This window comes from Perna viridis, chromosome 3 (genome assembly GCF_037379345.1).
Source record: "Perna viridis isolate PV_CMFRI_1.1 ecotype Kerala chromosome 3, ASM3737934v1, whole genome shotgun sequence".
In the NCBI taxonomy this organism is placed as follows: Eukaryota; Metazoa; Mollusca; class Bivalvia; order Mytilida; family Mytilidae; genus Perna; species Perna viridis.
The window spans coordinates 36274283-36286428 of NC_142447.1; the positions used below are offsets into that span (position 1 = coordinate 36274283).

Consider the following 12146-nt stretch of genomic DNA (forward strand, 5'->3'; position numbering starts at 1 on the left):
TGCTATTGAGAAATATTCTGAAATTTCTTACGAACAGATTGAAGATAATGGCTGTTCATAATATCAACACATTTAATTCCTTAATTTTTCCTTGTATTTTGATTTATACATCTTGAACTTAATATATCTCTTCCACTAGGTTAAAAACTAAGTCTTCTTTCTTTCACTTGTATTTTAATCGAATTAAAAAAAAAACCTGGTCAAGCGCACCATTTTCCCCACAAATGCCTGTTCCAAGTCAGAACCATTGTGGCGTCATCAAAATTTCCTCATTTTTCCTCATTGCCATTTGTAATACAGACTTTCCTATTTTTACTGTTCCTTTTGACTATTCCTTAGAGATCATCAGTTTGATTTTTTTATTACCCTTCAATCCAAATAACATTGTACGGTTTTGCGTTGTGTTGATCACTCTTTGATTGGATAAAATCATTCGTCCCAGTAACCGAAGCAGCAAGATGTAAATGAAGACCTTACATAGAAAATTCATCCGCCATTGATATGAAAATTCCATTGAACAATATGCAAATGAAGACCATAAATGAAAAATCCATCCACCAATGATAAAAATAGTTGTAAAAGCAGCCTATTATTCAATAATTTAATCTTGACGATAACGCTAATATACCTCAATGAAGAAGAACGACACACGCTAAATGTGCACTCTCAAACAATTTGATCTGGATGTCGTGATCACGCCTCTGGCCAGTGAGTACATTTGCGTAGTTTGACCAACAGATATATCTAAAAAATCTTCTTGTCTTTATTTATCCTCTTGTCGCTTTTTCTAGATCTTGTAACTTCTTGACGCTTCTTGACACCACTTGTCGCTAGCTAGCTAGAGCAGTATTACCTAGTCTTTCATTACAACATGTCGGAAATGAAAAAAAAGTATCAGAATTCAAATATTTATTGAAGACCATATGATAAACGCCTCTTACTGAAGAAGATACGAAAACACCGAACTTTGTATGGGAAGCTCCAAAAGACATGACTTCAGACTGTAATCAGGCTATCAGTGCTACTTAGCTATGACTTTTTTTCACGAAACTCCATTTTATCATTGTTTTACCACGGGCTGGCCATTTATGTCGCATTGTTTTACCCCGATCGATAGCAAGGGGTTAAAGAGTAATTAAGGAAACCAAGATAACGACATAAATGGCCAGCCCGTGGTAAAACAATGATAAAATTGAGTTTCCTTGTTTTTTTTTCTATTCTAATAGGACTATAATTTCTTCACATTTTTAATAGACACAGCCTATGAGTTGCACGAAATGTTGGTCTTGCGTTTATCACTGTTTACCATGGTTGTCGTCTAAAGAGCTTCGAAAAACGTCAAATTAGAATTCGCATTAAATACTGTTACGAAGACTTCGTCGTCCTCTATTACAGAAAGACAACACTGCAGGAACTTATCGTTTGAATGTTTGTGCTTGTATTTTTCTGAATCTAATTTTAGTTTGTAAATAGTAATTTCTTGAAATATACATATCAATACCTTTTTCCATGTATCAGAAGCTCAACAGTTTTACTCGTGTCTAAAACAAGTACTATCTTTAAAATAAAATAAAACCGACGCAGTAAAATTTGGTTCTTTTAACTTACAATTTTCTGCATTTCATTCAGTACATAACACATGGCACGCAATTTCAATTTTCGATACAGTTTTTTTTTCGAACGTCACTAAGTTATCAGTTTTTGGCCAATCGGGAATCAAATGCGATCAGGTGACTTGCGTTCCCATGAAAACATGGGTGTATCCAGGATTTCGGATGGGGCTTATATACATTACAGCAATAAAGCAATGAAGGCCGAGAGAAGCGACGTATGAAAACTTTGATGTAAAATTTGTGAAAAGTCAAGATTGCATGCAAATAATATTTTCCCCCAATTAAATGGGGCGCACGCTGGTCCGCTCCTGTGTAAACAATATAGATCGATCTTATCATAAGATCATTCAAAGAAACGAATAGCATTGTTATTTTGCTTATTCACTCTGAAGGAATAATAAATAACTAGAAATATACGACAAATTAGGGATGCATACGGCTCGTTAGATTGTGTATAGTTCCAAACGTCCCTTTAGTGTGCTGAGGAAATGAGGCATATTTTTGTTCTCTATGTAAATACAGTCATTAAAAAGAGGAAAAAATAAATATTGAATTCCATTTTTGTCAACTTCTGATCATGTGTGAAGGGCGTTTATTTTATTAAATGATTTTAGATTTAACGATATTCCGGCGGTATTTTCCATTTTGTGTTAATAGTCTATATATGTACCAGGTCCTTAATTGATGTTTTGTTTCCATGTTTTAAAAAAAACCTCCGTGGCAAATTCTTAAAATGTTTCTTTTGCAGACATGCACTTAGAATTAATTTGTTTCTGGCTTTTTTCTCACGGGAATCTTCGATGGAAGTTTGGAAGCTTCATTTGATTAATTGTTTCTCTGTCTGGAGAAATATTTTATTGCACGACCTCAGGGTGCAATCTCCATTTGGTATTGGACAAAATAATTCTTTGGTTCAACAGGTCAATACGATTTGTATTAATGATGACCATCAGCTCTCCAGTATAATTACATGTTACTTTTCTATGTTTTTTTTCGATTGTCTACTTGGCTTTATTTTCTTAATCGTGGTTTCTTTTATTCAATGGAAAATTCCCACACCATTTTCATTTGTCAATCTTTTTGCTCATTGTGATGACATTTTTTGAAGAAGCAACATTTGCATCAAATTATTTTATAAACAAAATCGGTAAAAAAACAAATCTGAAGGCAAAAACAAAGTAGAATTGGTGTAATTATATTTGAAACCTGCTATTCTTGTCCATATTCAATTCCTTGTTCATGTGAACTTCATTTCACTCTTTTTGATTGGAGCGATGAATGTAATACAGTCCATTTCTGACTTATTCATGCATGTGATATAGTTCCACCAATAGAACGTAAACTTATGACATGCAAAATGCTTTTAAATTTCTTTTCTTTTTTTCCAAACTTTTTTCTTTTCGGTCATTTCTTGATTTCCAATTCAAATGCACTTTAAAAGTTGTTTATTAGGACGGGGTACCTGTAATCGGCTTTTTGTTCATTATAACATTCAACCCGTCTGGCTGCCAATTCTAAAGAAAAACTTAAAACGATGGGTTAATATTTCCATTAATTATTAAGATAATATGATGCGTTTGCTCGATATCGTTTTTAAAACATGTTTTGTTTGCCAAGGTTGACGACCTTGTTCAGACGAAAATGAATTCATATAGCAAAAAAATAATAGTGAAATCAATGTTTCGATAGATAAATCAAAAGCCACGAAAAAGTGAATGGAACATAAATATGCTTGTTTTCGAAACACAAATAAAGATAACTAACACTTCAAAAATGTAACCAGAAAGAAAAGGATATGAAGAAAAAAAAGTTGCCCAGAAACAACGTATCTCACATTTGTGTTTAGCAAAAATATTGCTTATTGCTCCAAAACGATATCGCACTGCAGAACATCATTGGTCATCGTTATTAAAATTAAGGAAACAAGGCAAATCCATATTTCCATTTAACATTTGCGTTCGGTTTTGGGTTTTTCTGTCGTGTTTATATTGTGCTTGTGTTTGATTGATGTTTATACTAAGATGTCTCGTCACTCTCAACGTAACAAAATATATACTGACAGACACATGTTCGATACTCAGACATCTTCAAGAAAGGAATCTGATAAAGCTGTATGTGAATATTAAATATTCAAGTTCATGAGCGAGCCACTGATTTCAATTGTAAAATCTTGATTCATTTGTATACTAAGGTATTGCACACTGAATACATGATTTTCAAGTTATATATTTTGAAACCAGTTTACAGTAAGGCCTAACGGTATTAGTCATTGCTAGGTATCTACTCGCATCCATCACCACAAACAAACATGCACATTGGGAATAATAGAATTTTCTTTGCTTGTATTTTTATAAATATGCAGGATTAAGTTGTTGAGTTTCAACAAATATTCATATTATTGTTTTATCGCTGAAGCTCTTCTGCATGTACAATATCAAGGATTTTTTTTTAGTACTATTTAAAACAAAAGCCACGAAATTTTGCGGGAAGTATCTAACAACAAGTTGAAAGCTCATGTAGGAATTATTGCAATCAAGTTTTGGTAATTTCACAATGTACTTTTTTTTCTAAAAGTGAAACAGGTATGCATTCATTTTAATTGATACAGTTTTCACTTTTATGATAATGTATTATTCTTGTCAACATAAAATTAATAAGTTTGAGCAGTTTGTATAGACCCTTCCTATCATGTCATCCGTTGGAGTGGCTATGATAAAATATGACAAATCAAGATGAATTAAATGAATGGTCAATTGATGTTCTGCACTCGATTTTTTCTAACGTAGTTTTTTGCAAAACAATACGAATGTCGTCATTTTTTACATATATAGTTATGCGAAAGTTGGTAATTGAATTAATATTTTCTCCATTGATGAATATATGTGATCAATTGAAGCGTTTTGCATCAACACTTTTATAGTCGTATCTTGAATTGTTCAAAGAGAAGCAAAACTTGTGTTATGATAATATTAAACGTCAAGAATATTAACCGGTAGAGCAATGATGTGTCCTATAGATGCATTTTGACTATATGTCAGATTACATTACCTATTCCATGATACATTCCTGGCCTTGTTTTATATAGGGTATTGTTGTCGATTTCTTCGAACAGTCCATCTATCTAAATGCAGTTCTTCAGAATGTCAATTAACACATGGAATTACACAAAGAAAATGGAGATTAAGTCCTACGACATTAATGTCACCCAATACGTTCAAATATAGAGAAAGACTTTATTGCCATTGTCATAGATAAAGAATTTAACACCCCACTTTCCATCCCCCAAAAAACATAACACTGAAATGTCCTAGAGTTATTGGTTTAATTGTGTTTCCTCTTCGTATCTACTTGTACAATAACTGTATGCAGTGGAGACAAGTACTGTCTTTAAAAAAGACAGCCGACGCAGAAAACTTTTATTCCTTTACTAAAAATTTTCTACATTAACACATGGCACTCAATTTTCGATACCATTTTTTCGAACGCCACTGAGTTATCAGTATTTGGCCAATAGGGAAACAGCATTGCGATCAGGTGACTTGAGTTTCCATAGAAGAGCGTCTTTAAGGTCAAAGTTTAACTATACCGACTGCGTCGGAAAAAAATCTTGATGCATTGGAAAGTGTGAATCTTTAAACTACTTTGATAGACAACTATCAATGTAAATTTTATTCAGTTTTTGTTCCCTAACCGAATTGCTTGGTACATTGAAAACATTCGTTGGTTGAGTTTAATTTTGATGCAAATTTAAAGAAATAGTTTCAAGATCAAGGTCAACTTTCAGCTCCCATTTTCGTTCAAAGGATCTGACTAAAATTGGTACATACTTCGTCCATTAAAATATATAACGTTGATAATGTTCAATGTCAAAGGTTGAAGCATCGGAGTCACACTTTAGCACGGCGAGGGGATGTCGCTCTGTATGTTGTCTTTCCGAAATGTAAAGATTTTTAGCAGGAAATACAACAAAAAATTTTTTTCTCGTATGTACATTGAATAAAATTTTATCGTATTAAGTAAAAATAAAGTGGAAAAAATGCAGGTATTTTGTCTTGTTTTATATTGTTTTGTTATTGTTTTGCTTTTGTTTTCTTTATCATGAATCAAAGTTTTCTGTGTGACACAAAACTGAGTATTCTAAGACAGACCTATTTTCTGGTTGTGTTTGATAGTTGTATTCTTATAAATATAACTCATCCACTAGATTTTTTAGTAAGGCACAAAGATAAATAGTCCTAAACTAGGTAGCTCCTTCAACGACATGAATAATATGTGTAACATGCATTGGCACCAATATAGTAACTAAGCAAACATAAAAAAAAAACATGACATTTTTGAAAACATGACCATACTGTGCTTTTAAGATGAAGGTTTTTGTTATTTAACACGTATGCGTGCCATTTTTGCATAGGGTGGTCTAAACCATCCGCGGATATTATAGTGCTGCAACTATGAGTATGTTTGCATCAATTAATTCTCATTTTCTTTTCCGTAGACCAATGTTTGATAGGATGATAGGAAGTATTATTGCATGACTCCGGGACACATTTCATTATTAGACAAATATTCAAAAAGACCGGAGAAACGACGTTATTAGATGAAAGTCAGTAAATTATGAAGAATAATTATTTGTTCAATACTGTTTGATGGTTCTTCATTTGTATTAGTCGATTGAATTAGATTGTCATTTCGATAGCCATTTAATCTTTATCAACAACAAATGCAAGAAAAGAGTATAAATAAAAATAAGCTTTATTGTCTCGTAATAGCAAACACAATAGCCATAACAGAAAAGCCAACAAATGTACAAGAAATCTTTTTCACATCTTTGTTCCCGTTCATTTCTTTAAAAAGTATATCAAAAAATATAATATAAAATAACGTACCCGTTGCAAGACTTTGTAATATAGCGTTCGGAACATTAACATCCGAGTAAAGCTGTGCTCCTGTTGATATGGCAATGCCAACTATAATGCCAAGAGCGGCAAGCACAGCAAAGGACGAGATACTGAACACGATTGTACTGCTTCGTTCTTCATTCTGCATGTGTTGCAGGCCCATGCCAAAAGCTATGATACCACGATGCATCGTTATTGCGAAGCACAGCACCCAAACATTAATTTCTAAAGTTTGTAAGCCTAAAGCCATACCTTCGAACACGCCATGAAACGATAATGCTGTTATGAAAAGTACGGAGCGTATTTGGCCTTTACTCGTTCCACGCCCATCACGACTGAATTCAGACACAACCTTTTTAACCTCCATATCCTGGAGAGGTGCTGGTTCTATCTCCATAGTAAGAGTGTCGTGAATAATATCATGACTGTCATCGTGACTTTCGGCAGCGTGTTCAAGCTTCAATGTCTCGTCCTGAACACCATTATTTAAACTGTTACAGTCGAATTCACTTTGGCTCTCCCTGTAGTTACATCCCAGAGTCGGTAAAATTTCGTTACTGTTCCACTCTTTCCGTCTGTTAGTTATTTTCTGAACCTTTTTATATAAAGATCTGATTGCATGCTCTGTGAATATCACACCAAAAAAGCCTGCCATTGTCAACAATTCTGCGACTGGGTATGACGAATGCGAACGAATTTGTAACATGACTTCTCCAACTTTGATTCGTGTTTCAGGAATAAGGTGCAGGAAACAAGTTCCTAAAAATATTCCACCTGAGAAACATTTCATTGTTGATATAATATAATCGAACATTTTTTTCTTCGACATAATGACTTTTGCAAAATATTGCATGAGTCTACAAGGGAAAAGTCCAAAAAGCACGGTACAAATTGTAAGTATAATAAGTGACAATATCTTAGCCACCACTACGTCCATATCTACGTGTCCCGGTGGCATTTGGAAAATTGTAGATAAAACACAAATAAGATGAAAAATAGTTATCAAAAAGGTAAACTGTTTTCAAGTCCGCAGGTCAGGCTACATATTTCAGGAATCTGGAAAAGTGATACGTTATTTATAGCTTATCCAATCCTATATAATGTCTGAAGCACTAGAGTTCTTTGATTGGTCGGAAACATTGTTTTGTAAAATATCACTTTTCTTTTTATATTTTCTTCATTTTAGTATCTATCTCTGACATCTGGTTAAGACCCTGAGTACATATATGACGAGAAGCACTAAATCCAATTGACGGAAAGTCTGCACTGATAGAATTTCCTCGACTTGTTTTCTATCAGCTTGTAAGGAAGCTAAGTTCAATTAAGGTGGTAAAATGCACAAACAAATTAATGTTTCCGTATGGCATTCTCTGATAAGCCGAGTCTCCCCTTTGATATTCATTGAGGAATTACGTATAATGCGATTTTCTTACAATCACTGCTCCTGTCTAATTGTCAATATTTGTTTTCCAGAACTTGTCACAACTTTGATTCCACAGACGACTCACATCTTGAAACAAGTTTCCGTAACAGATATCAGCTCTGACAACGAGACGAGGAAGTAGCGATTTGAAATTTTCTTTTGAATAATGTATTTCTCTAACTTAATCTAATATGTCTGTTATAAATATATGATCCCTCCTAGCGAATGATATCAGCTCTAGTAATTGTATATTATGAGAGTCTGCCAATAATCACGTGATTTCTTTATTGTAGTTCTAATTGTCTTCTGGTCTTTTTATAATGACGGAACATCTCGGGAAGGGTCGATACAGCATCGATTCCTTATTATTTGTACTTCGACTGGTGAATCTAAAATCTCGTTGGATGTTCCTATATCGTTCAAGTGTACTTCAGTTTCCTTATCTCTAATGTTCCACACGACAGATTGGCTTTAGAAGTTGTTGACTTTTATCTTTAAAAAAAGTAATGCTAAATTAGCCGACTTTACTATGTAATAACATTACAGAGGCACTTTATTGAATTATAATACACCTTTTATAGTTAGAAATTTTATGTTCTATTTGATAATTTGAAAAAGGTATCGAATTTGAAATGCATAAAAGCTTCAGAAGTCAATATTGACAACTCTTTGTGGAATATTTGTTTAACAAAACATGTAGTTACGATTCGTTAAATCTGAGTGGTTGTATTGAGTGGAATATGATGAAAATTGAAGATAATACGGATAATTCAAATGTGATCAATGATATCTTTGTGAACATATTCATTGTATATATTGAATAATATATGCTCCTCTTTTGTTAATGTTCAAGTCAAAGCGACACTTCATAACGTTAATTCTAACAATTATTTGTCATAACAGGTAGTAAACTCAAGGGAAACTAAGCATTTTGTCATTATCAGTGAATTTGGAGTTTCCAGGTTACATTCTCTATGAAATATTTTAAGTCTGAAATTATCGTTGGAAAATTTACTGCGTTATAACATCCAATATGAAATGTAGGTACATATTCACTTCATTTATGACAATATAACAAAACAGCAAAATTTCAACACATCGAACCTAACAGATGATTTGAAAGCATAGAGTAAGAAAAACAAAAAAAAATCACTTAGTATACCGAGATGGAAATAAGGAGAGAACCTCCCTTTCTTGAAATGGAGACTTTAGAGTCAACAAACAGTATTGAAAACGTTGGAAGATGTTTCACTTGAACGGTAGGAGTCCTTGTGTAACATATTTGACGGTGAGACAGTGTAAGCTGTCATTTCTTCCGTATACTCTCCATTTTTATCGATATGAGTACAAATCTACCCCCGGAAGTAATTATTTTTTTTCTTATATGACAAATACGGTAATTTTTGTGACAAAAATTTACCTAGGCGTAGCCAAAATATCGACTGTTTCGTTAAACATTCCCCGTATGGAAGTTGGATTAAATTAGTATATTTATGTCATCGCATGTGTTAAATGTGTGCATTTATATCACTGATTTCAATTAAATAACCTCTCAGCCGTTAAATCATCGCATAAACGTTTTTAAATTAGTTTTTTGTCACGGAGCGACAGCGAAAGAAATAGAGACAGTGCGCATGTACTAAAGGTGGGGTTGTACCGACATATACTGTTTGACGATATGAAGACGTCATATTAAAATCTCTATTTTTTTTATTGATTTAAGGTATCGGACCTGGGGTACCCACTCTTTTTTTATTGATGTAAGATAATAGACATGGGGTACCCACTCTATATTTTATTGATTTAAGATAGTAGACCTGGGGTACCCACCTATTTTTTTATTAATTTAAGATAGTAGACCTGGGGTACTTGATCCTCTCTATTTTTTATTGATTTAAGATAGTAGATCTGGGGTACCGCTCTGTTTTTTATTGATTTATGGAAGTAGACCTGGGGTACCCCGAAAATTATCTTTTTGACATATTCAACATTTGCATTCTCCTTATATTGAAATCTCACAAGGAATTATAAAATAAAGTATTTAACCACTCTAAAAGGTTAAAGGGTTATTAAACTGGCAGGTTTGTTGTTTTGCCTCAGCTAACTGTCATGGCACAGAATATTTTATATTTCAATGTTTATTTTATTTAAAGGAATTCGACATGCGATAAAATGCACCATTTAGATATATTCCTTAATGTAAACATTAAATTTGTTCATTACTTTTACTTAACAAAGGACAAAGTTTGTTCTGTAATCAAACCTCCAATTGAAGTTTCTTCAGGAATCTTTCAAATGTTCTAGTGACTGAAACTTACCCTAAACCTACTTTCTCAATCAAATGATTTGTTTTATTTCATGCTAATGAAGTATGGAAAAGTAATAAATTACTTAAGAAATTTAAAAGATAATTTAGTCTAATTTAAAGGACAGAAATATAATTAAAACCGACGTCTATTTCAAACCTACAGATTCGAAACAGTATCTGATGTCCCAGTCATGCCATCCAAAACATACAAAATTGAGCATTCCATACAACTTAGCGTGACGATTGTGCACAGTAATATCCGATAAAAATACCAAAGACAGGCGGTTATTAATCAAAAGGAAATATCCAGAAGCAATAATTGATTTGGGAATTAAAAAAGCTTGGAAATTAAAATTGAAGATCTATGGAGGACGAAAAATATATATAAAGCAAAGATAGCATCCCAAATGTCTCAACGTACAACCCCCGGAATGCTGAATTTTTTAATATAATTCATGCAAATTTACCAATATTAATGCAAGATCAATGGATGAACAATATTTTAAACAAATTTAAGATAATTAAAAGTAAGAGACACCAAAATCGTTAAAGAAACTAACTTCGGCAAGATTTGATACCAGCATATTGGAAACTAAAGTTCAAAAATGCAAACATCCAAGGTGTGGTATTTATGCCTATATTTTAGAAGATAAATCTTTTACATTTAAATCAGGAGATGTATTTAATATAAAGAACAGTTTTACGTGTACCTCAGAAATTTTATACATTGTAACTTGCAGTGGATGCGGGGAAAACTATATTGGACAAACGGGAACATCACTCCGGAAAAAGTTTACAGTCCATCGACAAAAAATCAAAATTCCAGAATATCGCAAAATACAATTGCATGAACATTTAGAGAACTGTGGAAATAACAACTATACAATATTTCCGTTTTATAAATTTCCGGATGAAATGACGGAACAAGAACGTATTAATAAAGAAACATTTTTTATTCAATTGTATCTATAAATACAAACAGTGCATTTCAGACTTCTTGTTTTTCAATATTGATTTCAAACCGTGCGGATAAATCAAAAATCTTTTTTGCTACATATATATATTTTTAATACACTATAACAAAATATATAATGAGCAACATTTTCAGTCAACAAATGACCTTCTTCGGTGCCTTAAATAAACTGAGTGTGTATAAAAGTAAATGGTCTGTGAACAGAACTCACTACATAAGCAGGTGAATACCGGTGAAGTAAACAATTTTATTGACAGTTAACGTTGTGTTATAGACAGCGGTACGAGTTCGAGTCCCGCGGAGGGAACGACCAATAATTTGCTTCGCAGTTGACAGTTCTAACATCGTTGGGAATTTTTAAAACTCGTACCGCTGTGACATCTATGGTAACACCGCCTGCACAAAGGTGCAGCGCCCTAGACCACTCGGCCAGCTAGGCTATAAAATACAGCTTTCGCTGGTCGGGTCATTCCTCCTCGTAGGATGAATCTCGGGCTGTAACTTAGTACACGATATATGGTAGTACGGGACAGTTCATTTTAGATGTTATTGAATGACCCAGCCAGCGAAAGCTATATTTTATAGCCTAGCTGGTCGAGTGGTCTAGGGCGCTGGACTTTTGTGCAGGCGGTGTTACCATAGATGGCACAGCGGTACGAGTTCGAGTCCCGCGGAGGGAACGACTAAAAATTTGCATCGCAAATTTGACAGTTCTAACATCGTTGGGAATTTTTCAGACCCTTCTATACGTTTACATATCTTCCCTGTATCAATTTGATCCGATGGAGCACTGTAGAGAATATATATATATTTTAAAAGTAATCCAAATATTTTCTTAATAAAAATGGCAAGGTTTTTGTATATTTTCGAATTCAATGAATGACATCATTCCTTTAGTTTATATTCTCTCTGTATTCCGGACAAGCGTTAA

At 33.4% G+C, this 12146-nt stretch overlaps 1 protein-coding gene and 1 long non-coding RNA gene across 2 annotated transcripts; one reads left to right on the top strand and one right to left on the bottom strand.

The window, feature by feature from the left end:
• Positions 1-433: 433 nt before the first annotated feature.
• LOC148622080 (uncharacterized) lies at positions 434-8119 on the top strand. The gene is made up of 2 exons (XR_015920563.1): positions 434-708; positions 7985-8119. It is a non-coding gene; the product is annotated as an uncharacterized LOC148622080 (long non-coding RNA).
• LOC148622081 (zinc transporter ZIP1-like) lies at positions 6348-7991 on the bottom strand. Its single transcript, XM_088571602.1, has one exon. It carries the CDS (start codon positions 7467-7469, stop codon positions 6366-6368), a length of 1104 nt encoding a protein of 367 aa, XP_088427728.1. The 5' UTR covers positions 7470-7991; the 3' UTR covers positions 6348-6365.
• Positions 8120-12146: the final 4027 nt, after the last annotated feature.